At 38.3% G+C, this 27,737-nt stretch overlaps 1 protein-coding gene across 1 annotated transcript in view; it reads right to left on the reverse strand.

The window, feature by feature from the left end:
* The window catches only part of LOC110286084 (aldehyde dehydrogenase 1A1), a 41,323-nt gene extending 21,540 nt beyond the window's left edge, over positions 1-19,783 (reverse strand). The window contains exons 1-5 of the mRNA XM_021152543.3: positions 19,508-19,783; positions 10,553-10,657; positions 3,911-4,051; positions 1,839-1,968; positions 275-336 (exon numbers count right to left, since the gene is read on the reverse strand). Coding sequence (XP_021008202.1) covers positions 275-336; positions 1,839-1,968; positions 3,911-4,051; positions 10,553-10,657; positions 19,508-19,573 — 504 coding nt within the window. The 5' untranslated portion in view covers positions 19,574-19,783. The remainder of the gene's footprint in view (positions 1-274; positions 337-1,838; positions 1,969-3,910; positions 4,052-10,552; positions 10,658-19,507) is intronic.
* Positions 19,784-27,737: the final 7,954 nt, after the last annotated feature.

The following is a 27,737-nucleotide window of genomic DNA, read 5'->3' on the forward strand; positions in this document are numbered from 1 at the left end:
CAGAGCAAGCCATGCAGCCAACACTTAGAGGTCATATGATAACATTGAAATGCCTTCCAAGGGCACAGCAGTACATCCAAGAGTTTCAGGACCAGCTAGCTCATACCTAAGAAGCTCAGTTACAGGACAATAAGCTTCAGGCAGTCATGCTTGTTGAATTTACTTCATGCATAACCATCAAATGTGCTTCACTTGTGTGGGAGTGTGCTTTATCATCAGATCAATGGAATTAGCCCTTTCTTTGCCCCATTGGGAGTCATGAAAGAGAACTTACAGGGATGATTTGGCCACACACTCCAATAGGTTCACGTCTTGTATAAGTGAAAAAGTCTCCATCTGGAAAACAGAGCAAACACACCACTCATTAAAGGCAAATGGGTTGTGCAAGGTAATATGAGGTTGATGTGAAAGGGGACAGCAAAGGGGAAACAAAAGATCCTATTTTACAAGGCTAATAATGTAAACAATGGAGCCCTCAAATGGCATTTTCATTCTAAAAACTGGGGTATGTGTAGCAAGATGGAGGGAGATCTGACAGGCAGTTCATTATTCCTTATATTCAAAATGGCTGCCTTCTACATCAGCCTTGAGTTCATAGAGTGGCACAGAAAGGAACTGGGAGATGAGAGCATCTCTCAGTAAGGTGCAAATGTTTCCAGTGTCTCAAATTTCCTAGGATCATGAACCTTGAAGATGGTGAATGGTTTAAAATAGTAAAAATGTAAGCAGTGTTTCTACTGCCCTGAAATGGTTGGGTTTGTGTGTGTGTACTGCTGTTGTTGCTGCTGCTACGACTGCTACCTATTGAATGCAAATGCAGTGTCTTTTAATCTAAGGGAAACATATTAAAAATAAGCAAACAACAACAACAACAACAACAAAACATGTTTGAAGTAATGTGGTTCTTTCCCACCTGGATTTGGTCAAATCTAATGCCGTGTGGTTACCCTGGGGATTTTGCTGTTTTGTTTTGTTCTGACTTCCACAGGAGCTTACTGCTACCATAGCAAGTACTGCTCCTGTCAGAAACCACGGGCACTTTAAACAGTTTCCTAAGAGTGGAGAAAGAGCCCCCTTCATGGTGTCTGTGTGTTCTCATCCTTATCTTCTAACTTCCTGGTGACCACCTTCCATATTGAATCCTCCAGTTAGATTGGCAGTGCCCATCAGGGACAGAACTGCAAGTGGATTTTTTGAGTTCCTAAAGTCATTACAGTTTTAGACGTGAAACTCAGCCTCTACTCCATTCCCAAATTGATTTTCTTTCACTTGAAACCTTTTACATGTGTCTGTTCTGAGTAATACTTACACAATCACTTCCACGCAAACTTCTTAACTCAGCTAGTAAAAATACTCTCATCTTTGTTGTTTTTAAAACATGTTAATATAAATTAGTTTGTTCTCAATACACTGAGTTTAAAAGGATACAGATTAGCATACTTGCCTCTTTCTGGACCATTTGTTAAAAAAAAAAAACCCTATATTATAGGAAGGACATCAATGTTATGCAAATGAAGCAGAAATCACTAATTTGAGTAGGCAGCTTTGTACAGTTTGACCACTTAGACACCTCACTTGAATTTTTAACTGAATCTATGATAATTGTCTTACTTTAATGCAGTCTATACACTACATAGTTTTATTTTCAGCATAGTTAGTGGATTAAACTTCGAAAATGATGACTCTCAGTAAAAGTTCCTTCTTTGGAGTTTATTCAAAATCAAGGAGAAAATAATTTTTGCCTTACAGTTTGACATCTTCATCAGAATTTTAAAGTATCATTGTGATAGTGGCCTGGCCTATGATACAATTGCCATTAGTTTTCCAAGTATACTTACCACTTGGTATTGTTTGACCATGAATCTTGTCAGCCCAGCCTGCACAGTACTGTAATGCTTTTATGCAGCCTCCTAAATCCATCAAGTATGCATTGGCAAAGATTTTCCCACCATTGAGTGCCTCCATTGTCTGAAAAACCCACACAGAACACAGTCAGTAATTGCAACCAGAACATCAGATTAATAAAACTGCTCCATGGAGTGGCATAGATGGCTCAGTGGTTATGATGATGGGTTGGTGTTCCATAAGAGCCAGTTCACTTCCCAGCATGGAAGCTTACAATCATGTAGAACTCTAGTTACATGTGGTATTATGCCTCCTCCTGCCCTCTGAGAGCAGCGATCACATACATAGTGTGTAGACACACATGCAAGGCAAACATCCATGCACAAGAAATAATTTAAAATAAAAAGAATGACCATAAACTCATGTATATATGAGCAGCATAACTGGAGTCAGAAGTGTACTGAGAGGAGTAAAGAGAGACTGCGAAAGAAGTAGTAGGTGGCATGGGGGGGTGGAGTAGAGGGAGTTGGTAAGAAGAAGTTGTGGATGAATATGATCATTATCTATTTTATAAGTCTATGGAATGTTATAAGAATAAAAATTAAATTAAACATATATGGTCAGTATTTTCAGTAGTCAATATTTGAATATGAGAGAGAGCTTTGTCATCATAACGAATCTCAAATCATCTTGATTAAACTCCTGTTTTAAAAACATATCAAGGTCCTGGTAGGGAAGGTAGTAAGAGTCTGGTTGGCTGACCCTTGTGTTCTTTCTGTCACATTGTGAGTCCCTTCCAGCTAAGCAATGTCAAAGCACTAGACACAATTTCACAGTTACATAGCTGTGAATATGACTCGGAATTTCCTTGTCATATAAGAAGAGTTATAACAGGATCCCACATGCCATCCAGCTCTAGAAACAATTCAGTGTAGGCAAATTCTCAACGCCTGAGCAATTCTTGTCCGATTCCTCGAAGATAGAAAAATCTGTTCATCCGAATGAAGCTCTTACCACTTTCTCCACGAATTCTCCTCAGCGGTTTTCAATGATAATCCTCATGTGTAGGCAACATGGTAACAACTATTTCAATAGCCAGACTTTAAAGTTCCAGACATTCTGCCCTTGTAATGTCTTGCCTTCCTCCACTTTTCATTCTGATTATACAGGTCTCCTTGGAATCCTACATTCTCCGAGGTGATCACCCAATCTCTTCAGTTTATATTGTACACTCTCCCAGAATTTATACCCATGTAATTTTCTGGGTCTGTTTTTTATCCTCTTCAGCCTTTCAAGGTGACAGAGGCAGTTAACATGTTTCATACACAGAGAAGTGAGAGAAGCCATGTTTTCTGCTTTCTTCCTACATAACACAGAGGATGCTGTGGTTTTATTGCAACAGCTACTGATTGTATTTTCCCCCCAATTTTGATCAATTCAGCAAATTTGAGAAAAGCATGATTCTTTACAAATAATTGGTAATGCTCTCAGTAATATGAAGATAACAAAATGTAGTTTGAAACCTGACTGGAGGCCATGCCGTTTCCAGTTGGCTTCATTAAGCAGGGACTCAAAAGACAAGAAAATAAGTTCTCATCCGTAGTCCATACTGACATATCTATCCACAGAAATGAAAAAAAAAGCATAGCATCTAAAACAGAAGTATGATTTTATTCAACATTAAACCTACATTCTGTTTGTTAGTTCTTTTACACCAACAAAAATCACTTTGTCACGATATTGTGAACAGAAATCTGGGAGGAGAAGGAGCCATCGTAAAAATATTTTGGCTTAATATAATACAATTTATTTTAGAGCAATATTTTGGTACTTTTAAGAGATTCACAAATATTCCCCTAAAGACTTTATGATTAGTGAGTCTGAGAAATCAAGGGGATTGCTAGAGGAACATTTACCATGCTAAGGACTCTGAGAAGTTCTAGCGAAAACACAAGATGGTTGACCGTGTGTTCTCTTAACCAAACTGACTGACTGGACAGTTGAAGCAGTGAGAGCTCTGGGGAGTTCGCTTAAGTATCTGTTGTTGGCACTGGCTAGTACTCACAGCTAGCAGCAGACGATCTCTCTCCATTAAGTCAGCCAGCTTGTTCAGCAGGCGGCCCCTCTCTGAAGCATCCATGGTGCGCCATGGGGAGCCAATCTGGAAAGCCTGTCTTGCAGCCTTCACAGCTTTGTCAACATCAGCCTGGATATCACAGATCAGCCCATTCAGAATATTCAAAATACTAGATGAGCAAGCACAACATCACATCCTTATGAACTTAGAGATAGTTCTTACAAACAGAAGTCCGGAACATTTACACACTTAACAGTCTACTATGTTGGAATAGTTTCTCTTGATTAATATTTAGATCAAGCTCCAGTTGTCTATCAACCAGTTAATTGACTAGAGATGCCATGTTTTAATAGATGTCACTTTATCCTATTATAACAGGACACTGTTTATTTGAAATAATGTTCTAGTTAATCTACACACATTAGCTCATTTGATTCAGGAATAAAGACGACTATCTTCCTTACCAAATTAGAGCTAAAGTCCCAAATAAGTATCTTTTCACATTGTACCCAATTAAAAATGAGGGTTCATCATTTACATAGTTTGCATGTGAAATGTTTTAACAGTTGTCACACAGCTGTTAGCACTGTTTTGAGGGGTTTAAAGCCTTATGGACATAGGGACTGAGAGGCAGATCTAGGCATAGCATGACACATGGGTCATAACCAGGATCCAAGTGTCCAGAGATCTGTGATTTCTGGTCCACTGAAGCAGGAGGAATGCTAGCACCTGCCTTGACCATCAAGAGGAATTGCACCCTTTTCTTTTATCTTCTTTTATTAATTGATTTATTTTTTACACTCCATATTTTATTGATCCCCACACTGATTCACTCTCCAAATGTTTCACATCCCATACTTCCTCCTCACCCACCTGTCTCCACGTGGATGTCCCCAACACCCACACCATCTGACCTCTAAACTTCCTGGGGCTTCCAGTCTCTTGAGGGTTAGGTGCATCATCTCTGAATGGCCATAGACCCAGAAGCCCTCTACTGTATGTGTGTTGGGGAACCTCATATCAGCTGGTGTATGCTGCCTGATTGGTGGTCCAGTGTTTGAGAGATTAATCTCAGGGGTTCAGATTAATTGAGACTGCTGGTCCTCCTACAGAATCCCCCTTCTCCTCAGCTTCTTTCAGTCTTCCCTAATTCAAAAACAGGGTTCAGCGGCTTCTGTCCATTGGTTGGGTACAAATATCTGCATCTGATTCTTTCAGCTGCTTGTTGGGTCATACTGAATTCAACACTTGAAACAACGCACCGCACCCAGTACTTGTTAAGGAAGATAGTCCCTTGCACAGAAAATCCTTTGGTCAGCATAACTCACAACAAGGGTCAGCTATTTTGTATGGTAGATAAGAAAAGTAATTAGCACGCTGACTCTTGTTGTGGATTTGGTCTAATGCCCCTTGTATTATGTTAATCTGGTCCCCCAAATTGCAGGAGAATCTGCAGAAGAAACTGAGGGAACCCTACCTGCAATTGGTTTTGATTGGTAAATGAAGTTGTCTGTGGCCAATGCCTGGGCAGAGTCAGAGGCAGGACTGTTAGGATTTCTGGGCAAGGGACTATCTTCCTTAACAAGTATTGATTGGGTACAGTGAGTTGTTTCATGTGTTGAATTCGGTATGCTGTGGTGGCTCAGTCATAGTATTGTGTGGCTAAGGAAGAGCCCCACCAGCATCCCAGGCAAAAGCACACTTGGATAATGAAGGACAACAGCTGACTTTTTTTTTTTCTAGTTTCAACTCTGTTATGGTCTTTTGCATTGGATAAATCCACAAAAAATATACTGTTGATTGTGAAACTGTAAAACCCCAAGGGAAGTTTGTGACTTCAGAATGGCCCTTCTAAATATATGGAACTTCAGTGAGATGCATAGTTTGGGACCTGGCAAGTTTTTATTTGAGTGGCATACTTAATCCAGCTGTGCACTGTTTTTCTCTGTGATTTCATTACAATAAAGTGATTTAAGAGAGAGGGCCTTTAGGCTCTAGGCACAAAGGCAGGATCTTTATAGCCCCATTGTTACTATTACAATTAAGCATTGGGTACCTTGTTTTATAGGTAAGTAGTTTATGCTTGTGAAGCACAGCAAAAAGCAGAGGCAAATTTTGATTCTAGGACTGACCTCCATAGCTGCTTCTATCTCAGCAAGACAGTCTAACAAAGCTTCTTTGGGTATCAGAGTCACTCTTCTCTGAATTACAGACTATAAGACTTCTTGCTTCAGAAATCTGTCTGCCTCAGCCTATCAAGTGCTGGGATTAAAGACATGTGTCACCACTGCCTGGCTTCTTAATTCTTTTAATATACATCACATATTTAGTTATTTTTAGCTTTCTTATAAATCTAACATGTTGTTATTATCATATAAAGGCATGCATTATGCTGTATGTAATTTATGTCTAATATTTATATAATAATAATATTTAACTGATTCCATTATGTAACAAAATCTTTGCCTTAACCAATGTACTAATCATATAAAATGTTTTAAATAGGTTTTCATGATTTCATAGTTGACATTTAGTTTATTTTAATTCAAGGACTGGCATTTGTAAGATTTTTTTAAATTACTAAGACAACAATATTAACTGGGATTTTCTATGATCAAATCCTGGTGTCTAGGGAAAGTAAAATATTCCAATTTTAAGGCTGAGCGTGTACAGGCAGTTTCAGTGTGATTGTGAAAGCGAGAGCCTCTAAGACTAATTAGTGAAGGTCCAAGTGCCTCCATCTTTCCTGGAATACCTGTATATTAACTTCAATCAGAGATGGAAAAAAATTAGCAATCAGATCAGTTTTCTTTCACACCTGTCTCCAGCACTTACTTTAATGGCCATTTAGTATTATTATCCCTCCAATTATTGATTAGCTCACACCCCAGAATTACTCAGTGGCTCCTTTAGGAAGTGAAAAAGAAAACCCTTCCTTCACCCTTCATAGGCACACTTAACTTTCTAACGTGCTTTTGCTCTGGCCCCTGCCCCACCCTTGTGATACCAAGAAAGACAGGATGTGGCCCATTGGCAGCCCCATTCTGTAGTGAATGGAATGTCCAAAACCAACCATTAGCCTGTGACCTAATAAGTCAGTTCAGCATAATTGGTTTCTTGTGACTGTGCACTTTCCCAAGTTAGGACCTTCCACTATGCCATGCTAGCCACTCTACATTAGATTCCTCACCTTGCTTCAGCATCAACTATTCTAAAAATGCAAGTTGTTAAATAATTCCAAAACAGGATACAGATACAGGAATGTGGTCATGAAACAAGCCCTTGCTTATCACTGATAATTTCCTTAGAGGAACCGTTTGTCCAGCCAACCAGACTGGCACTGTGACATGACTTGCAGCTTGGCTGGCCTTGAATTAGTTTCTTTGATCTTTTCTGTGGGAGGGGCAGTTATCCCTAAGCACAGAATACAGTGCTCACGGGAAAGGTTGTTGGGTTGGTCACCAGCTTTCCCTTCTGCACCTTGGGAAGAAGGTAGATCTCACTGCCCACCACAGCAAAGTCTCAGCCTGGCTCACAAAGATTTTACTGAACCTAGGCAATCCTATTGACAAAAACAAGATGCCCACAGGAGCTAAGTAGTCAAAGTTTCAATATTAAAGCATCAAGAGCTTTCGTTAACTGGCATCTACAGATCATAGCCTTGAGTATAACTTGTATCTACACGGAGAAGGCATAGGCAGTGGATGGGCTCTTAGTTTATATATGTGCATGTCTTACTGTATGTATGGCTTATTCTTCTGTTTCTTGCCATTCTTTCTGGAGATAACTCAGAGTGAAATTCAAACTACAGATATCAAAGGAGAAAAGCACACCATTGTGTTACAGGAGCATAATGTGAAGAACAATCACAGGTAAATAATGGGTGCGAATGATTGTTAGTCATAGCTCCAAACATAGAGAACTGAAGAATGACTGAGGAGTCGGAAGTGTAATTACCCTGATCTGATTATCTTAAATAGTATACATATATTGAATTACTATGCTTTGTCTCATAAGTATATGTAATTGTTAGTTTATTATTTGCTTGCTTATTTATTTATTTATTTATTTACTTATTTATTTTGAGAGATGAGGTCTCTTGATGCAGTACTGGATGTTCTGAAGCTCACTATGTAGATCAGGCTTGACCCCAAACTCATAGAGATCCTCTAGCCTCTGCCTTCTGAGTGCTAATTTTGAGAGTATACATCCCATATTTGAATGTTAATGAAAACCCTTGGAAAAAACACAAATTGTTTTATGTTTTATAATCATTGTTTCTCGCACTCTGTTTGATACTCCATCCTCAGCTAATGACTTTAGCAGTAACTGAAAAATATTCTGGAATGCCAGTTCCCAGGCTCACTCTTATGTGAAAAGGTATTCTGGGAAGGTAGAGAATCTGGGCTTTATAGGCTTTCTAGAAATTATTGTGCCCACCAATTCTCAGAATCTCTACTTATGACAATAACTTTGTGAAAAAATACTAAATTCCCAATATACGGCATATGGGTTATATAAAAATTCAAAGCTTGCCGGAATAGAAATGTTTCCTTGATATGCCTAGTGTACCGGCACCTGATTTTATAAAAGTAGATACATTAGTGATCTGGAAATGAAGGTGTTCTCAGTGACCTGATGTTTTATGTAGCCCTCCAAGAAATTCCTACTTCCTAATTTTACGTGAAATGAAATAGGCGACAGAAGAGAATTATACAAATGGGGAACCCATGAACTCTCACTACAGAGTGGCTTGCCAGGACCGATTTTCGAGCACCACAGTGGGGACAAGCACTGAGGCAGTGAACAGCCATCAAGCTGTTTCTGGGAAGAAGTGGGACACTGGCCAGAAGTTGAAATTCTCATTTTGATGAGGTGGCCTAGTATGAGGCCATAAACAAAGGTTGTGTAGTATTATAAAGGTCTTTTTAATGGACTTCCCCTGAGTCACTGAGAAGTGGAGGGAAGAGATGGCAGGTTGAAGTCTTTAGTGCATGGGAAGAACAGATTCAGAGAGCATCCCACAAAGGCCATCCTTGTTCTCTGTTTATATCTTGATCTTTTGTTCTATGTTACATTCTGAGACCTTGTCCTTGAAGGTCCTGGTTTAACTTTGTGACCATATTACTGTAATCTGAACCCTCTGTCTCCACAAACCCTACAAAAGTCTAAACCTAAGATCCATGGCTATCTGAAATATGGCTGTGTGGCTTCATAAATCCCTTAATATTTGTGCTCACAGGGAATGAGCTGATAAGGTGTGGACAGAGGCAGGCCACATGATTACCAGTGAGTCCAGTGTCAGGAATCATATAATCCGCAGGTTTGCTCACTCCATCGTTTTGTATCTTACGTTACAGAGACTTAAAGCTTAATGTTTCTCAGTGGCTACTGAGCAGTAATATTTTTCAAATAGACTTGGGAGGCATATATATATATATATATATATATATATATATATTACATGTGTGTTCAGATGAAGATTCTGAGGGTTTTCTGGTTCTTGTTATTATTCAGCATTTGACATTTCACTATTATTTTTATAATAAATAGTGACACACTAGAAAACACTAATCCCCACCACAACACTAATTCTGCAGCCACAGGCTTTAGCTTCATCATAATAGTGGTGCCGATTTTGTGAGCTATTAACACTGTCAACTTGAGTAAAGTATTTAACCTTGCTATTCCTCTACTTTATTATCATCTGTAAGTTCAGCTAGAAAATGGAACCTTTCTGTTTTATTAGCTACAGTGTAACCAACGTGAGGTGAATCATGCTATCACTAGAACTGGCCATGTTTGATAAATACTAAGTTTATAATTCCTGTCTTCTGAGTACCTTTGGGTGTTGGCATTCTTGTGTATCTATTCATGTGACATCTAGATGCGGATGTTGGGTGTCCTCTTCAATATCTCTTTATTATATGCTTTGATACACTGTGTCCCACTGAATCTGCTGCTCACCACTTAGCAAGACCAGCTGGTAAGTAAGCCTGGTGTATCCGATATCTTCGCTTCCGTCACTCTGGGCTTATAGACATTTGCTACAAATTCTGTCATTTTTTCTGACCCTTTTAAATTATTTTATTTATTTATTTTTGTCAAATTAGTCACATAAAATAGTACTATAATTTATAATTGTGACTATTCAAAATAAAAAATGCTATGAGACATTCCATCAATTCAAAAAGTTTGTGATTCTATAAGTTGCAGTGCTTTCTAAAGAGCTTGGTAATTTTAAATGTTCATTATTTCACTTGTGTAATATTTTTGAGTATATTTTAGATGGATCTAGAAAGAAATCTCCCCATTTAAAAATGAAAGTTATTAATTGAACTAGAAATTGAATTTTCATCTAATCCATATTTGCTGACTATTACATATAAGCTAGTGATATTACAAATAAATGGCTTTTCTGTGGGTGGTAAGGGTCTAACTCAGACCCTCAGACTTGTTCAATAAGTACTTTTTACATTGAGCCATGTCCTTGACAAAAGAAAAATGCTGGACAACAGAACATTTAGCCAATACCCAAGCAGCCATGTTTTCATGTCTTTCATTGAACTCGTAGTGAGTGAGCTCATAACGGTGAGAAACAAACACTCTTGTGGGTGTCGGAAAACTTACCTTGTCCCCTTCTTCCACATGGCAGATGACCTCCTCAGTTGCAGGGTTAAGAACTGGAAATTTCTTGCCACTCACTGAATTGTGCCATTCATTGTTTATGAAGATCTGTGATGATAGAGAGAAAGCAAGGAAAAGCACTTAAATATGGCACAGGTTTGAGGGTTTTTTTTTTCAAGTAGTGTTGAAGTACTATATTATTTTTACAGATTGCTTGTCTTGCCCTGTCTCAAAATGTCCACCATTTGTTGTATTTATCATGTAATAAACATATGCACTCCTTTGTGCATAGTAAAATAAAATAAAATCTGTACCAGGTGTTTTTTCACCTTGACCTTTGGTCCCACAGTCCGTGAGCTCAGCCCATACACCCCCCCCTTGCCCCATTCACTGCCTTACTTACCAAGCTCCCTTCTGTTTTCCTTTCCTTCATATGTTTCTTAGTTGGACCCACAGCATTTTCTTGTAATACTTCAATCTAGTTTTATCAGCATCTCCTCATTACCTGTTCACTAGTTGCTCCAACTGAATGAAATTTCTTTTGTTCCAAAGTAACACACCAACCTCCTACTACAAAATGAATAGGCTCTGCTCTGTATGAAAGTTAGAGATACACAACCTGTGAGGTCAAAACCAGCCAATCATTATAGTTAGCCTTAAAATTAGCATAGAATTCACTCACTTTCAATAATTCTACCTTATTTCTGCCATAGGAATTGCATTATATGTCAGATTTTTGATGGGTAAACTAAGAGATCAAGTATCCCTCAATATGTAGATAGACATAATTCCATGCCCTATTTTGACAATTTCACTTATTTTCACTAAGAAATAACTCAACACTAAGCTACCCACATTTTGTTATGCTGTTAACCTAACCAACTAGTTCCTGTCTAGGTTTACATCCTTGACTCACTGAGTTCTCAGTGCCTGCCATGGGTTACTTCTGGCCCATGATCTTTTTTGGTTCAAGAGTCACTACAATACATTTCTTGTCATTTTGACATAAGAATCATGCATCTAAACTAAACACTGCTCCTTCAACCTAAACACAGTAGATGCCTGAGAAATGAGTCAAACTAGAATTATTGGAGTTCATCTGGTATGCTTTAGAAAACTGGAGAAACATGCTGTGAGTACCCAGGGCTCTGCATGATTTAGATTTAATCTTTAATATTAGAGACAACTGTGAATCCAGTGACTGTTTAGTTTTATATAAGCAAATCATGAATGACCACTTAAAAATTTTTATCAAGTTTTTTCCCTTGGCAATTTTATATGAGTACAAAATGTATCCTGATGAGCACAATGGCTCACTTCTCTAATCTTTTATCATCTCCATTTATTCTCTCAAGCTCTCTGTGCACCCTTTTTCACATCCATGACTTCCACGCTATTTTATTGTTTATTTATTTAAAATGTGAATTTAATGAGGATCAACTGTGTGTCCAAGGATTTGGAAATATCCATTAGAAGCCTGGTGGGGTCACCAATGGATATACAAGTAAAAATGATGACGATCCTACTTCCTACCCCCAGAATCCATCAGTAGTCAGTAGTTTACCAGAGAGGCTCAGGGTCCAGAAAGCCCCTCTATGATCTATGACTGATTCATAGGCACAATTTCATGTTGTCTCATAAAGCTACAGTCACTATAGGATCATGGCTTGCTTTGGCTTGGCCATGCAAAAATGGTCACAGCTTTGATCAGAAAATCACTTTGTAAAATAATGACCAAATACGAATGGAAAATGCTGTGAGAAAAATGGAAAGTATATTAAGTGTACCTTGATCTTGGAGCTTCATACTCTAAAAGAGTGGATTTCTAATCAATATTAGCCAGTAAACTGAAGAGTCAGATAACCAAAGTAGTATTTTCATCAATAAATTTCGTGGCAAGACATGTGAAAGAGAGGGGTGTGGGATTGGAACAATATAGACCAATTATGAACAAAGCATGGGCCAATCTTAAGATACTTACAGCACAGCAAGGGCTCCACTAGAATCAAGTAGAAATGAAGCCAGCATCTAGCAGACTCTGATGCCCAGAGAGAAGACCCAAAAGGTTGTTTTAGGAAATAATTCAAATAGCTAATGTTGATATGAACTGGAGTAGTCAGATCTAGAAAATTGCTCCAGAGGCTACTTCAGCAACCCAGCAATGAGGCACAAGGTTACAGAACAGCAAAAAACAGTATAGCCTAAGAGGTAAGACTCAGTAGTCTTACAGTAATAAATTACATGCATTGTCCATCAGACACTTCAGGATTAAGACAGAACTCAACATATGACATCCTTTCCTTCCTCTTATTTATTAGTTAAAGCGAATTAATTTCTCTTTTCTCTGTCTGACTCTGTTCTCTTGCTGTCTCTGTCTTTCTCTCTGTCCTATTTAAGTTTCTTAGAGTTATGTTTTTATTACCTTCTAGCTATTTGTAAGAGCAAATATATTTGAATAGCCACCCTTCCTATAATTTTATTAAATGGATAATCTAGGGCAACAAATGTTTATTAATCATTAAACCAATTTGAGGCCTATTAAATGTTCTCTCATGGAGAGAACAATACATTCCATTTGCCTTTTGCTGTTGTCAATTTAGGGTACAGGGATGATACTATTAAAATAAGATATTTTGTCACACTCAACCATTAACTATGTTCTAGTTATAAATACACTTGGGGTGCGTTAGACTACTATGTACAATAGATATTAACACCAAGTTACAGAAACCACTGGAATTTTAAAGGTATCATTTGCAATCTTAGAAATCAAAGATTTTTATTTTAGTATTTGTTTTCATCTCATAAAACAGTAAGAGTTTGTAGGGAGCTTAAATTTGACTTCTGCCTTTTGTACTTTCCATTTATCAAATTAAAAATGATGTGCATACTTCTGTCCTATTTTCCAGGCATATTTTAGCATCCCAGCTTGTAATTGCTATAAAAATCAGTGATCATGCTCAGTGGTCAGTGCAAAAGTTATTGAGTCTTCATATATTTGATGAAAAACAATTCTAAATAAAAATTTTCTACATTCTTGTTTTTCTTCATATCATATAAAATTTTCAATTTTTACTACATGAGAAATCTCTTCAAAATATTTCTGATTTAGATCAAAATAGGTTTATTAATGGACATAGTAAATGACTCCTCTTATTATCTGTTGATAAAAAATTTGGTAGCCTGTCAGTTCTTAACTTTGTCAAACAAGATGTCCTAAATTCAAATGATTTCTGCACAACCCAGTTATCAGCTCAAGGTCCTTATAATTCAAGTCAATAGTTTCATAGTTGCTGAAAATGTATACACATTAAAATTTCAAAGCACAAAGTGTTTTAGGATATTCTTACTGTAAAAAAAGCTAAAGTCATTTCTCACCAGAACAGCTGTGTGTGTTGCTAACTCTGAAAGCCAGAGACACAGTTTGGGGACTGATAGGGGGCAGTGCTAACACTCATGGAACCACAGATACTATAAAGTGTACGTTTTCTCATCTTCAACAACTGAAAAGGTGCCAAGACTATGGAAAAGGTTGAAAGAAGAAGATGAAAGACAGGGTGGAGTATATTAGGAGATGGAACATGTCAAGTGGTGTTTTAAACATTAAAAATAATCATAGCTAGACTTCTCATGACTGTTCTTAAGCTTAAGCCTTGAGGAAGCAAATCAAAATATTGTGAATTAAAATTGAAAAGGGAAAGAGAACGCAACAGGAAATAATATATAGTAGGATACTATTTGCAGTCCAGGATGCGGAAACAAAATGAGAGTAACCAAAATGAATTGGAAAAAAAAACGTAGACTTCGTGATATGTCTCCTTTACACTACTCCTCAACTAGTAACTGCATAGTCATTTGTCCTATATTAAAGCCTTGCCAGACAAGGACAAATAAAAGCACTTCTATCTATCTTGAGGTACATTATCACTAAGTCCAATAGATGACGAAATGACAGCGGAACATCTTATATGTCCTGAATCAGAATTAATCTATAGAAGTATTAAAAAAGCTTGTGTATATATTTTCTTTTTAATAGTATTATGTCCTCTTCCTTCTAAAGAAAACAGCAGTATAGAGCAGAGATATTGACTCAAGTTGGACTACTCTTCAAATGGGTCCCTCACACTCTCTAAATGCTTCTCATATAGCCCTCTTATTCTGAAAAGGAGTCAGTGAAAAAATTCAATAGCTATCATCTATGTTTGAAAAGCCAAGTAAACGTGCAGTCCTTAAGGAATGGAAACGATAACTTTCAAAGGGTCTCTGCTATTTTCTTTAGGATTTGTGTTGAGGGGATATTCTTGAAAGAGTCTGGAATGCCACTATCATTAGTAGTCAGTGAGAATAGGATGCCATAAAGAACTCTTGTCACCCGAAATGCTATAATCTGTCATTTTTATACTCTGATTTTGTATGCTACGAGAGCTGGGTAACTTTGAAGAAGTCAACATGTTCTCTGAGCTTAGCTTCCTGAGTTTGTAAATAGGACTATGGTAATATTTTCTAGTTCTTTTCTACTAGTTACTTATTAATAGCAAATGAGATAAAGAGTTGAAGTCAGTTTCACACAGTTTTAAGTAATAAAGTCCAGATTTTACCAGCCTTGAAAGCTGAACAAGTTCAGGATTCTAGGATTCATCTCAGAAAGGATAGTTCAGGAAAGTACCACATGGCAAGTGTTAGACACTGTCTGCTTTTCACAAATGAGGGAGTTAATTCTTACACCCACTTTCCCAGGTAGTATCTTTCTTACATGCTAATTCACAGACAGAAAAACTTAAATACAAATAGATTAGAAGCTTGGCCAAAGTTAGGTCATGAAATATGTATGAACTCTGGAAATCAAATTCAGGTCTGTGTACGTTAAGCAGCTACATCTCACAGAAATTCACCTATTTGTTCAACAGTTTACAACCTTTGAGAAAATAAATATAGTTTTTTTACTTAGAAGTTAGAAATGATTTCTCCAAATAAAGGCTGACATGGCACAGTTAGCTTTATCTCCTGCTATAACTAAAATTTAACCCACAGGACTTGAACTGATGCAGTGCACATGGAAAGCGTGCACCTGTGTCTCAACTCCTTCCTCACAGTTTTTTTTTTTTTTTCAGTCGAGTGAGCAAAACTGCGTCTGCCCTCCCCATTCTCTCCTTTCTCTCAAAACTGGTGTCCAAAAGGTAGTTCTGCCCTCCCTTAAGCATGTTCAAGACTTCCCCCAGATTCCATTAGTCAATGTGGCCCAAAAAGGCATCCTCAGAGCCCACATCTATCCCTTTGACAAATACCTTCAGCTTTCTTCCTGTAAGCATATTTCAGAATTTTCTATTTAATGTATTCTAGCTGCTTGTTTGCTGCCTTATAAATCCATTAAGAATATAATTTCTCTTGTTTTTTTTTTCAGTCTAGTGAACAAAATTGTGTCTGCCCTTCTTATTCTCTCCTTTCTCTCAAAACTAGTGTCCAATATCTTCCCATGGCCTGAGAGAAGCATCCAGAACAGTTCACTCACCATCCTCCAGGATTCAGGAATGGGCAAATAAAAGCCAAAATGACAACTGCACAGCATGTGAATTCTACGTCCCTAAGTCATGGTAGGGGCCATGTTAGCACGTGGTGACAGGCAGCCAGCCTTCAAAGTCATCCTCAAGCTATGCAAGTTTACGTTACTCAGCCCCTTTCTTTCCCTTGTCTATCTAAAAGAAAGCGGAGCTCCGATAAGGCTGCTGTGAGTCAATAAATGAAAATATTGTAGAGTTCTTTGGTTGTAATTATTTACATAATAAGAAATATCACTAGGAGCTGTAAATGTCTCCTGTGTATGAAAGATGTTTAAATTAAGGAGTTAAGTTCAATAATTATTCTAAGTATTAAGGATCTGAGTCTTTGTGGAAACATTTATCTTCTTGGATTTCTTAATAATCTATTTTTAAAGCAAGGTGTGTGGAATGAGAAAGAAAACTTGGAGTGAGAAAAATCCTACAAGAGGAAAAAAACCTTCGAACCATGAAAACCTGGGTAAACCTTGGAACTTTACCCTGGTAGTCGAGTAGAGCAATGCTACTAAGACAGATTAACAGAAGAAGTATGAGAAAATGAGATGAGATTGACCCTGTGGAAACCTAACTTCGAAAGGTTTCAAAGAAATACACAGGATCAGGATTGCTAATGCTAGACACTCCCTGTGAGCTGGGGCCTGCCTCAACTGCTTCTTGCCAATTAAATGTGGAGACAGTTTGTACCTCCTCAGGAAATGGGACTCCTCATTATCCTGTATTAATTGGAAGAGATGATAGAGGAAATGATAGAGTCAGTAAGGAGTCCTGTAACTTTCAGAAGAACCCTTCTTGCAAAAGCTCCTTAGCAGGGATGGAGGTAACATGTGCCATTTACTCAGAACTCCTGAGCGGGTAATGAAGACAGGGATGTGATGGGGGCTTTTACATTGCCTTACAAGATAATTTATCTCCAGCATCAAAGAGGAACTAAACTAGAGAACAAATCCTAAATAGATACATCAATGAGTTCTCTGGTTGGAGAGAAGCACTCTGAAGAATAAGAGTACGCAGACATTTGACTATAGTTGATAATCTTTGTATTTTAGTTATTATTTTTCTCTATCCCCTGAAACACCAACTTGATTTCTGCAATAATGAAATAAAAAAAATCAATAGGAAAAATAATACAGAAATTGAGACAGTGGTTAGAAGAGGCAAGGTGACATATACTTTTAATCCCTGACTTTTGAAGTTTCCAACCAGGAGTGGAGTTAGCAGCCATTGCTTTCACTCCATCTAGGCAGTATGAATCTAATACTGCTCTTCAGTGGGACACAGTAAAAGGAGTGGCCACAGGCATAGAGAAAGCTCCCCATTGAGATTTAATTGCATACATAACTGGTGTCCTCCCAAGTGTGAAAATGCTGTAGCCAGCACATCAAACAGTATAGTACTTACTGACTAGAGCAGATGTATATAGAAGATAGGTGGAATACTGGCGTCCACCATGTAGCACTGCTTATTATTAACTAGAGAAGTATGTGAACACCAAACAGATCCATTCTTGGCTCTGAAATACTTGGGCCCATTATCTAATTCATTGAAACTGAAGAGGTTTCAATCTGCAAACATCTGTCTGTGTTAAGGGATTACCGGTCTTGTGTTTGTATATGAGACTTAAAGGAACACCCCCCTTTTCAAGAACTTTCATTTGCATGCTTCCTTAATAAGTATTAAATTAAATTTGACCCAGTGGGGAAATAGTTAACTTTAAAAACTTCTTTGAGATCCACATCCACACAAACTCAAAACCTTTGTAAAATTCGTACATACAAATAAATACAACTGAGGTAAAGAATGGTGGAGCATCCCAACTACCCAAAGCCATTTCCAGCTGGCATCATCTAAATGAAAATCTTCTTGGTGATTAAAATGTAATGATATAACCAGTGCCAACAATTCCAATCTTCAGGAAACACTGGCTGTATAGATTTTGACAGGAATCTTTCCCAAATGAGAAGTGATGCTGAGAGTTTCACATTTGGTTTGCACATACTTTTTATATCTGTGAGCTGTTGGAGAGAGAATGTGCACTCCCTACAGTTTGCAGCTACCAGTTTGAGGGGGAGGGAGAAAAAGGAAAGAAAGAAGAAAAAGAAAATCTAAATCAAAAGGCATTTTCATTTTTCTCAAAACTTGGGAAATAAGGCTTACTGTATTTCTAGCTGCTCCTCAGCCAGAACCGAAGTTCACTCCTCTCTGCAGATCTTGCCCCCAAGGAAAGAGCCCATAAGCCAGGCAGCTCCTTCACTTCAGGTGCTTAGGAAAACTCAAAAGGCTTCCGGGTTTCAAAGCCACACAAGTATGTGCATAAGACAATAAATGAACAAGAGACAGCATTTGGTCCCTCAGCATCTAGGTTAATACTCTCGGTTTTTATTAGCAAATATAGAAGTCAACATAGCTCTCCCCAGCATTGAAAAGTTCATCTCTTACTTTACTCTTTGCATCATACCACCCAGCTAACTTTAAGAGGCAAGAGGTTTTTCTAATGTGTGTGTGTGTGTGTGTGTGAGAGAGAGAGAGAGAGAGAGAGAGAGAGAGAGAGAGAGAGAGAGAGAGAGAGAGGAGAGAGAGAGAGAGAGAGAGAGAGAGAGAGAGAGAGAGAGAGAACTACTTAAATATCAAACCCTAGGATGTGTGATAAACTAGATAAACTAGGCATGAAACTCCAGAGGAAGAAAAATTCAGAGAGCATCTTAGGACAAACCCAGCCTGATCATTTCTGACTCTCCCTGCCTGAAAAATTTCAAGTCTTGGGTCTCTAAATATTTATCAGCTAACAAACACATGTGTTCTCCAATAGCAACAAACTTTCTTGGAGAGATAAATAAATGTACTTTCTACCTCAAATAACTCAAGTACATTTTGGGGTTTTGGCAATAGTTGCCATGGGATGCTCAGAGTCATGTCCTCCAGCCTTAACCCTGTGTAATCAAACAGGGTCATGTAATACTGTTTCAGTGTGCTATTTCTACTTTAGAAAAAAAAAAAAAAACGGAAGGAATGAAGGATGGAAGAAAGAAAGGAAGAAAGAAGGAAAGAGAGAGAGAGAGAATAAAGGAATGAAAAAAAAATCCTACAAGTCTGTTTCCTTTCAGTAAGTTCCCTGTGGGCCTTACCATAAGTGCCCACTCCACAGAGTAATTAGAACCGCTCTCTATGGTTCACTGCACTCTGGCCCAAGAACCTTGAATACAGAAGAAAAACCCTTTCCTGGACATATGTCAAGGGATAAGCTTGTATGATATTGTCCGATATGGTTTAGAACTCACCCCTGAATCAGGCCACTAACTATGCAAGCCTTTTGTCTTCAAGTGTGCAAACAGCTGTTCCAGAGGTTTCAGTTGACCTGGGTTTTAACCAGGCCCCCCAGAGAAAGCCCTGTTCACTAGTGACTCACCTTGGTATGTTGAATCTTCAAGTCGGCCAGTGGGGCAGGGACTGCAGGTTGTGCAGGCGAAGACATTGCTGGTTTGGCTCCTGGAACACAGGTGACAGGCTCAGCAAATTGGTTCTGAAAGAGCCCTTGCTCCTTTTTATCTGCATGCACTAAGGGTTATTTGCATAGCGGGATGTGATTGGATGGGCAGACTCAGGGCAGGGCATGAAGGGCACCACTCACTTGTAACACCTAGGGCTGAAAGCCTTTGCCTTTAAATGTAAATCCTTAAGGAACCTGCACCCCAGCCCTGAAGTTCTATCTGGAGACTGCTCACTATTTACAGATGAATTAATTTACCAAGCCAAACCTGTGCTAAGGGTGTGTGTGCAGCTGCTCCAGACACTGGAAGCCAGTTATTATTTTTTTTCCATTCCCTTTTCCTGCTTTGTTATGCTACTGTGTAACTTTTTCTTCTCTAACAGACTCCGGAACAAAGGCATTGAAATGAAGAGGAGTCTAAAGAGACCTCTGTTCTCACGAAGAGATATGGAACAGAGAACCACAAATCTGCCTAACATGGATACCAGCAAATCCATCCGTATTCCAGCAGATCAGGGTGCTGTTAGGGAGAGATGCCCTTTTTCTACACTCGGTCTCCCAAGCTTAAAAGAAAAAAAAAATTCCACCAAACTCATGTTATATCAGAATCTTCAAATTGTCTTTGTACTTTTTGGTGGGAACAGAAAACGATGTGGGACTTTTCAGTCAGAGTTCCTTGTCACTCTCAGACCCTCATAGAGTATTACACCGAAGTTATCTGTGAAAACTCATTTAAAGCGAAAGTAATGTCTGATTGGGGAAGTGCGTGCACTTGTGAATCATTACTCTAAGCAGTGTCGAAGGAAAGAATGTAAATATCACCTCCTAAGAGTTTAAATTCTGAATGTTTTCATCTGGGAACTTGGAAAGGACAAATTTGAACTGTAGCATTTTCATTTTGAATACAATGCGTCTCTGTGTTGAAGCTCCAGCACAAGATATGGAAGGAACAAGATAACATTCTTAGGATGCTCTGGTTATAAGAATTAGTGATAACTTCTTTGTAGTGAAATTGCCACCTCCCCTGCATTTGGACTTAGCTAGGGGAGGAACAGGGACCTGGGAAGTGTGTTTCTCTTTTTGCCTTGACTGAGCTTCTCAATTTGTAAATACAGAGAGGAATACAGCTTTGGTCACAGGCCTTGAAAGATAAGGCTGGAAATTCGCCTCAGGCAATGTACCCCAAGATGTTATTCCTCTTTTCCAGACCTTCATTGATATGGATAATATGATCCCCATATAGGGTCCAACTCAGTTTGGGATATTCCAGTAAGTAGTTACACACATGGAAATTATGGTTAACCTTTTATGCATCTTAACAGGGAAGAATAGAAAACTTTTTCTTATGAAACAGATGGGAAATATCTTCATCTTCCTGGGACATATCAGTCCTGTTTGAAAGTGTTCTATATTAATTAAAATAAACAATAGACAACAGGTATATGAATTCTCATTTTAATGGAATTGTATATGTAAAAAATGGGAGGCAAGCCAGATCCATGACATTGACTGTTTTTTCTTGATTCAGCTATCCTGGAATAGCCTGCTTCTCTCTCTCTCTCTCCCACCCCCCTTGTTTTTTGAAAAAAAAAAAAAAGAATTGTTTTCTCTTTCATAGATATTTTTTGAGTTAAATGTGTAATTTCTCAACAGCTGTTACATAACACAGAGTGGTGCTCAGGCCAATTCCCAAACAGCTGTGTTTTGCAGAGTCACAGTTGTTTGTGGATTCAAAACTGGTTCATTTGATGTCTAGAAGGAAAAAAACAGAGGCTGCACAACATACTTGACATACCACCTTATTCTCTGAATGGGCACATCATTCATTGGATTTTCTTGGATAATTATGTAATAATGTGCTCTTCAAACAAAGCATTATGCATGTAGCTAAAGGAAACTTTCGAGACAGTTACTATGCCTGCCCATTTAATTTCCCAACCAGTTCACCAGTCCTTCTTCAAATTTTCTTTGTTGGCTGAGCTGATCTTTTCTTACCTGAAACCACAAGCCTGACAGATGTATTTCTGAGGCTTAGTTTTTTAGAAAAGTTTGTTTCCGGGAATGGTTACACAAGTAAAAAACTGTTTCTTTCCTCTTTCCCTTACAGATGAAAAACTAGCTTTTGGTAAGATGATGGGTACCAAGTATGCCTACTTTCAGACTGAAGTCGGAGTTGGGTATTTCCATCATATGCCAGAGCTAGTCATTTAACATGGGGACCTCAGTAAAGAATCTTTCATCATTTTCTTTCCTGTGACAAGCTAAATTATATATATATATATACACACATGCACACATACACACACAGAAGATAAAAAAAGATATTAAGATGATAGTTACATGATTGCCACCAACTTTTCCCATGGCTGTCTTGCTTTTAGATTTATTTTTCGGTTAAAAACAATATGTGCAAGTGTGAGAGGAAGGTATATGCTCATGAATATAGGCAGAGAGTGTCAGAGCTCTTGGTGGTTGTAGGTCATCTGACATGGAAGCTACACATAGAGATCGTACCCTTTTGCCAGAGGAGTGTGCACTATTAGCCAATGAGCCATCTCTTTAGCCTGTGAAGTATGTTCTTACACCAGTACAGTCAGAGACTACAACATCTGCTGTTGCTAAAACCACTCTCATCAAACTGCACTTCTGCCCATGGCTCCATTAGTGCCTGACAAGATAAAATCTCTTCCTTACAGGAGTAGCCGAGCATCTTACTCATATAAATAATTCAAATTAAAATAAGATTAAGTAACAAAAATTAACTTCTAGTCAAAATGAAATTTTCTGCAACAGGCAAAATAGTTGCATCCCCTAAAGCACACATGCTGAACTTTCACGGGCAGTGGCAAGGAGTGAGGACATGGGGTCTTTGGGATGAAGAGGGTGGTGAAGGGGAAGCCCATTTGTGGTACTAGAGAGTGACCCCATAACATCCTGCACACCAGACAAGCACTCTACCAGTGACACACAGTTCCAGCCTCTTCTGCCAGTTTCTTTTATGTGAAGATCCAAGTTGAAGTCTGGAGTCTGCTACCACCTGACAATGCTGAACTCTAATGGAGGACTTCTGGCCTCCATATCTTTGAGAAAGAGTTTTTTCTTGTTTATAGGTTTTAGAATTTTGTTGCAGTAGCCCAGAAAGACTAGGATGACTTTTTTTTTCTTTTTCAGGATGTCTGATTTTAAGATCCTGGATGGCTAACTGGAACTCAGAGTTTCGCTCTGGATGGTTCATGGGTCCCACGTGCCACCTCTTGAGCCCCTGCTGGCTTCAGCACGGTTAAGTTAACCCTGTGGTGTATCTACCTCTACATTGCAAGACTATAATTTTGTCCAATATAATATAACTCTTGGTCATATGGAGGGTTTAGGCTTAAATAAATTGTAAAAAAAATAGCCCTTGCTTGTGCTTCATGAAGAAGCTGATGGTAAAAAGCACATATTAAACAAACTTTACGAATTTGTGGGATAATTTCTGGTCACTCAACTATTCTCTATTTTACCATATTTCACTGCCTGTGATTTCTCTGGCTCCTCACATATTTTATCACCGCTTTCCTTTTTGTTTCTTGTGACTAAGTTATTTTATGGCACATAAGTCTAGTATCTGATACAACCTGGGCACTTACAGGATAGTAAGGTCTCTAAAATTAACTGTGGATTAAAGACTTTATAACATAATTATTTAAGCTTAAGAAGTTCTTGGTAAATCTGTGGCCTAAGGCCATCTCCTGTCCTGGAACTTGGCTGGCATGGGCTTAAAAATGACTTTGCCCTCACGATACTCGGTGACTTATCTGTACTTTCCACTTTGTTTCATAATAGTAGAGAGAAAAATAAAATAAAAACACTAGACGCACTGAGCAGGTCACCTGCTCGGGGATACTTTATTTGTAGCTGCCCCATGATTCCTACATTTAGGTAATGCGTAAAAGACCCTAAAACATGGTCATCATTTTACTAGAAATAATTCTCCTTCTCCACTTTTGCACTCATAACTTAAGTACCATTGGCTCAGCCATTGGAGTGGAATAGTGAGTCTTTCACTGGGCAAGGCACAGAAGTCCAGGAAACAGAGCATTGAATCAGAATTGAAGTTTCAAGAAATGATTAGGAATGGGGGTCTTTCCCTCCTTTATGATTTGCCAAACCCTTAGCAGTTAAATGTGCCATTTACAGAACGTTTAAAATCCACGAGAATACAGCTCAACAAGGAGCTATAAGAGGGAAAAAGAAGATAGCCACCACTTGCACCTGGAAACATGTCAGAGCATCACAATGTGCTAGGTCCTCACTCGGGATCACAAACCATTTTCTATTCTTTCAACTTACCTGTACTCTAACCTCAAATTCATCCAATTATTTAATCCCTGATTATTTGAACTTGTCATCAATGAAATAAATATCCAAATATTTGCTTCAGGGAATTACAGGGTATAGGTTACTTTGTTGGTTAATTTTATTACAGGAACATTGTTTTATTTTTTGTTTGTTTTCATAGAGAACTCTGTCCTCAAACTCACAAATGGACAATAAGTTATTCTGCAAAAAAAAAAAAAAAAAAAAAAAATGGAAGCATAGCGCACACAGTTTGTGTTTCTGTCAAGTAACGTTTCCCAGGCCGAGCACTGAGAACTCACAAAGTCAGAGCACTGACTTTTGTTCTGTGGTATTTGCCAGGAGACAACAATATGACTGGAGAAACAAAATGCCAATCTGCTCAGATTCTAGGTCCACATACTCTCACTTTAAAATGTTACTATATGAAAACAATCAAATACATGTATGTTAGGAACATCTATCACAATTCTCGTTTGTTTGTTTGTTTGTTTGTTGTATGATTATTCTCATGTTCTACTGCTTGAAAAGAGAATCCCAGGTTCAAGTTCTTCCGGCTTCACACTTCCTAATAGAGGAACTCTTACAAAAAGGTGCAGGCTAAATGACCATTCAGGATTTTTTCTACTTATCATATCTCTTCTTTTTTTATTGGTTATTTTATTTATTTACATCTTAAATGACTTCCTTCCCAGTCTTCACTCCATAACCCGGCCATCCAATTTCCCCTCCCCTTTGCCTCTAAGAGGGTGCTCCTCCAGCCAGCCACCCCCCTGCACCTCACTGCCCTATCATCTCCCTACATTGGGGCACCAGGCCTCCACAGGACCAAGGGCCTCTTGTGCCATTGATGCCAGAACCCATCCATGTATATTCTTTGGTTGATGGTTTAGTCCCTGGGAGCTCTGGGGGGGCGGGAGGGGGGAGGAGTGTGTGTGGAGAGTTGATATTGTTGTTCTTCCTATGGGGTTGCTATCTGCTTCGGCTCCTTCAGTCCTTCCCCTAACTCTTCCATTGGGGTCCCTGGGCTCAGTCAGATGTTTGGCTGTGACTGTCTGTATCTCTATTAGTCAGGTGCTAGCAGAGCCTCTCAGGGGACAGCTATACAAGGGTCATGTCAGCAAGTGCTTCTTAACATCAGCAAGGGTGGGAATTCGCTGTCTGCAGACCAGATGGATCCCTAGGTGGGGCAGTCTTTGGATGGATTTTCTTTGAGTCTCTGCTCCATTTTTTTGTCTCTGCATTTTCTTTAGACACGAACAGTTCTGGGTTAAAAAATTTTGAAATGGGTAGGTAGCCTCTTTCCTCAACTGGGGGCAGTGTCTATCTACTGGAGGTGGTCTCTATAGGTTGTATCTGCCCTTTGTTGTGTATTTCAGCTAACATAATCCCTGTTGAGTCCTGAGAACCTCTCACTTCCCTGGCATCTATCAAACTCGGGGCTGAAATCCACCAAGTAGAAACAAAAAGAACTATATAAAGAATCAACAAAACTAGAAGCTGGTTCTTTGAGACGATCAGCAAGATAGACAAACCGTTAACCAGACTAACTAACACCGACAGTATCCAAGTTTACAAAAACAGGAATGAAAAAGGAGACATAACAACAGAAACTGAGGAAATTCAAAAAATCAGCAGATCCTACTACAAAAGCCTATACTCAACAAAACTGGAAAATCTAGATGAAATGGATAATTTTCTAGACAGATATCGTGCACCAAAGTTAAATCAGGATCAGATAAACAATCTAAACATTCCCATAACCCCTAAGGAAATAGAAGCAGTCATTAAAAGTCTCCCAACCAAAACATCCCCAGGACCAGATGGTTTTAGTGCAGAATTATATTAGATCTTCAAAGAAGACCTAATACCAATACTTCTCAAACTATTCCACAAAATAGAAACAGAAGGAACACTATCTAGTTCATTCAATGAAGACACAGTTAGGCTGATACCTAAACCACATAAAGACCTAACAAAGAAAGAAAATTTCAGACCAGTTTCCCTTATAAATATTGATGCAAAAATACTCAATAAAATTCTTGCAAACCAAATCCAAGAACACATCAAAATGATCATTCACCATAATAAAGTAGGCTTCATCCCAGAGGTGCAGGGATGGTTCAATATACAGAAATCCATCAATATAATCCACTATCTAAACAAACTCAAAGAAAAAAACCACGTGATCATCTCATTAGATGTTGAAAAAGCCTTTGACAAAATATAACACTCCTTCATGTTAAAAGTCTTGGAAAGATCAGGAATTCAAGGCACATACCCAAACAATTGAAGCAATTTACAGCAAATTAGTAGCCAGAATCGAATTAAATGGAGGGAAACTTGAAGCAACCCCACTAAAAACCATCCACAAGACAAGCCTGCCCACTCTCTCCCTATTTATTCAATATAGTACTTGAAGTTCTAGCTTAGAACCATTAGACAACAGAAGGAGGTCAAAGGGATACGAATTGGAAAGGAAGAAGTCAAGGTATCACTATTTGTGGATGATATGATAGTATACACAAGCAACCCCAAAAAGTCCACCAGAGAACTCCTACAGCTGATAAACAACTCAGCAAAGTGGCTGGATAAAAAAACTCAAACAAATCAGCAGCCTTCCTCTACGTAAAAGATAAAGGGACTGAGAAAGAAATTAGGGAAATACACCTTCATAATAGTCATAAAATATAAAATATCTTGGTTTGACAATAACCACTCAGGGTATTTAGTATCATTTTAAAATGATGCTCTGCCCAAGACTGCAATGTTTTATCATATTCCCACCAGGTACATTCTGATTTAGTGTAATTGTGTTGGATATGTTCATCAGAGATAGCTGAATTTATATCACCCGTTTTTTTTTTTTTTTTTTTTTGGTTTTTTGAGACAGGGTTTTTCTGTGTAGCCCTGGCTGTCCTAGCACTCACTTTGTAGACCAGGCTGGCCTCGAACTCAGAAATCCGCCTGCCTCTGCCTCCCAAGTGCTGGGATTAAAGGCGTACGCCACCACGCCCGTATATCACCCGTTTTAAAGTGTCATTTTGTGACTGAAGCAGTATAGGGAAAAACATTAATCTTAAATCCAGAATTTTCTCAAAGTAATTGACTTGCAAACCTGCGGTAAGTTTATTTTTAATATTCTGTTTTAACTCATTTTTACTAAGATTATTATCATTATCCTCACTGTTATTATATTAATATTATTTTTATCATTTTGCCTGATTTAACATGTGTGTATTAATGTGAATATACATATTTTAGAGTGATTTTTAATTTATAATTATGGCATTAATATATAGAGATCAATGTCTGTCTACTGGTAGTCCCTGTACCTGTTTTGTGTTTGTTTGTGTTTGTTTTTAAAGAATCTGTTTTTGAAGATCCTTATATTAGTTAAGCCTGAAATATAGACATTTAAATGTTCATTCTAGAATTTGTGACTGAAGACAAATGAACAGGAAGGTAAAAAGTCATTTTCAAACTAAATTATTGTTGCCTGCATGGAGGGTTACAGAAAGCAGCAGGTGAACGACTGACCTTAGCCGGTATCATTTCATTGAGAGTATAAATTAGATTCCTCGGTGCCTTTCAGTATATTTGAGGCAATTGCTTATAGGTATGCTATCAGTTTTGAAGGTGAGACAATTTGAGCAGTTATTGGTTATTGTGTGTACTACAGAAGTAAACAGATGACCCAAAGAATTAGGAGCAGTAGCAGCTATGGACAGATACTCCCGATTTCATCAAGCTTTCACTCGCCTTGTGGAACTCAAATGAGAAATCAGTGCTTTTCTTTAAAAAAAGGTAT

The sequence above is a fragment of the Mus caroli genome, unplaced genomic scaffold (assembly GCF_978045245.1).
Source record: "Mus caroli unplaced genomic scaffold, Mus_caroli_1 scaffold_20, whole genome shotgun sequence".
Lineage (NCBI taxonomy): Eukaryota > Metazoa > Chordata > Mammalia > Rodentia > Muridae > Mus > Mus caroli.